Source organism: Arachis ipaensis, chromosome B08 (assembly GCF_000816755.2).
Source record: "Arachis ipaensis cultivar K30076 chromosome B08, Araip1.1, whole genome shotgun sequence".
NCBI classification, from domain to species: Eukaryota; Viridiplantae; Streptophyta; class Magnoliopsida; order Fabales; family Fabaceae; genus Arachis; species Arachis ipaensis.
In genome coordinates, this window is record NC_029792.2 from 5,499,724 (window position 1) to 5,502,216 (window position 2,493).

Genomic DNA, 2,493 nt, shown 5'->3' on the forward strand with positions numbered 1-2,493 from the left:
AATAATCATTTCATATATAACATATAAATAAATGAAAAATGCTTTTATATAAAATTAATAATTGTGAGCTGTTAGATAACAATTTAGTCAAACATATCAAATTATCTAATAATTCTTAATTAATAACTTCACACAAAGACAATAAATTTTAAATTTTTACATAAATAAATACAAAGAATTAAATTTTAATTAGTAAATATTAATTTTTTAATTTAATTTTTTAGAAAATTTAAAACTTAAAACTAAAATTTAAAATGAAAAATTAATTTTAAAAACTTGCCGATATTAATAAAAAAAATTAGCTCACTAGTAGTTTAACTCCTAAAATATATATTTTCCTTCTTTAAACAAAAGATGGTCCCTGTGAACACCATCTCTTTTTGTTTGCTTTTGATGTTAGTATGAACATACTGTAAGTATGGGAGAACGTAACTGCGATATATATGTGTCAATTTGAATTATTCTTTATAATGGAATATATAATTATATATGATGATATCATATGATATTCCCAAAATAGACTCTCCGTGACCTAAAAATGGGATCATGCATGTATGGTAGAGGACTAAAAATTTCGGCTCCACTACTTTAGACATTAATTATTTAGCAACATTTTTTCATTAATTTCAATTATTAATCTTGATGATGTAGAAAAAGTTCATCCCCAATAATTATATATGTTTTCCACTCTCATATAAAATAATTAATTATAATCTTTTCAGTAACTTTATATTTATTTTCTTCTCATCTGAATACATAACTTGCTATAACATCTTAAATTCTTAATTAAATTGTAATGTTTTTACTTGTTTCATATGACAAGGACACCTTTGGTTTCACATTTTGCATATACTCTTTATATATTAATAATAAGTGGATAATTATGAATTTGAATTCATCTAAAAAATTTCACATATAAGAGCAAATTAAATATGAGAAAGATTTAATTTCAAACACTCATCATACACACTAAATTAAAAAAAATCAATCAAAATATGAGAAAGATTTCAAACACTTTAATTAAGTTCTTAACAATAATATCCGAGGATTACATAGTAGTTCAGTAATGAAGCATTTAAATTTCCTTCGTTCAAATACAGGCACACATACATGCTAATTAATTCTGATATTCGAAGAAAATTCATATGCTTCATCACTTGAGATAACCTTCTTATTCATTAATCAACAATCAAATAAGCAAACTAACTCATCAATCATCATCCATGCATATCTCTCTCTATATATAAAATTAATAAAGCTGCAATTAAGCTAAGTGCTCGGTAGCAAACCGCTCCCTATATTTTCATGCCCCACAAGCATCAATATTGCTGAGAATTTTTTGTTACTGAGCACAAGCTAGTGCAGAAATCATGGTTTTAAATTGAAGTTACATCTATCATTGTTGTAATACTTTTTGTATCAACATTATTTCCAAGCATTACAACTGCAACCATAATTTAAAACCATGACATATATATATATAACTTAATTATGCATGGGAATATATAATGTTAGTTATTAGATGGTGTATATATATATATTTAAATAGGAGGAATTTAATTGAACTACTTAGGTTCATCTTCATCAGAGCCAGTGGTAATGCATTCCTTCTCATCCTCAAAACCTTCAAGAGAAGGATGAGGAGAGTGACCCTTACCAAAGGATCTAATGTGATCCTTAAGGGACCTCTTATGCTTGAAATCGGAACCACAAGTGCAATACCAAAGCTTACCACAGTTCTTCTCATGAGTCCTCCAATCACCTTTAACAGCAAATGTTTTGCCACATTTTCTACACATGAAGGGCTTGGTGCCATGCTTTCTCTTGTAGTGTGTTTGCAGAGTTCTGAAATCCTTCAATGGCTTTGCCCTTGGATGGTTGATGTTGTTCTTGCAACCTTGTGCACAACAATAACATGGTAGCCTTAGCATTGCCGCAGGTTGTGTTCCTCTCAGTGAGTCTGGCCCTTTCCTGAATTCCGAACCATGCCCCCACATATGCATCTGCATGCCAATTCAATTTATCAACACTACTTTCATCCACATAAACTCTATTTAAGTATATGTTATTGGTGGGAAATGGATACTCTCTAGTTTTTTTAACACTTGGTAGAATTCAATGTGATCTCTCATTTTTTATTTTATAAGTGAGACCAAAAATAAATAAGAGAGAGTAATGAATAATTAGATTAAACACTGCATACCATTCAATTTTTTTTTTTTACCGGAGAGGATCCACTTCCGTTATTAATGAATTACTTCGTATATATAAAGATATTTCTATTAATTCAAATTCTCTCTGAATTTACAAATAATTTATGCTTTGTAAAGCAGGTTTTATATATTTTTATTAATTCAAAAATTCTCTCTGAATTTACAGATAAAAAATTTATTTTATTTCCTGCAAAAATATAAAAATTAATCAATTATTAAATAATCAAAAACTTTATTTTCTAATTCTTAAATAAATAGCTAAAGAGAATAAATTTAGGAT

General features: G+C 27.6%; 1 protein-coding gene across 1 annotated transcript in view; it reads right to left on the bottom strand.

Moving 5' to 3' along the window:
• Positions 997–2,493, bottom strand: part of LOC107614362 (zinc finger protein WIP3) — a 10,000-nt gene continuing 8,503 nt past the window's right edge. Inside the window, exon 2 of the mRNA XM_016316572.2 lies at positions 997–2,003. Coding sequence (XP_016172058.1) covers positions 1,566–2,003 — 438 coding nt within the window. The 3' untranslated portion in view covers positions 997–1,565. The remainder of the gene's footprint in view (positions 2,004–2,493) is intronic.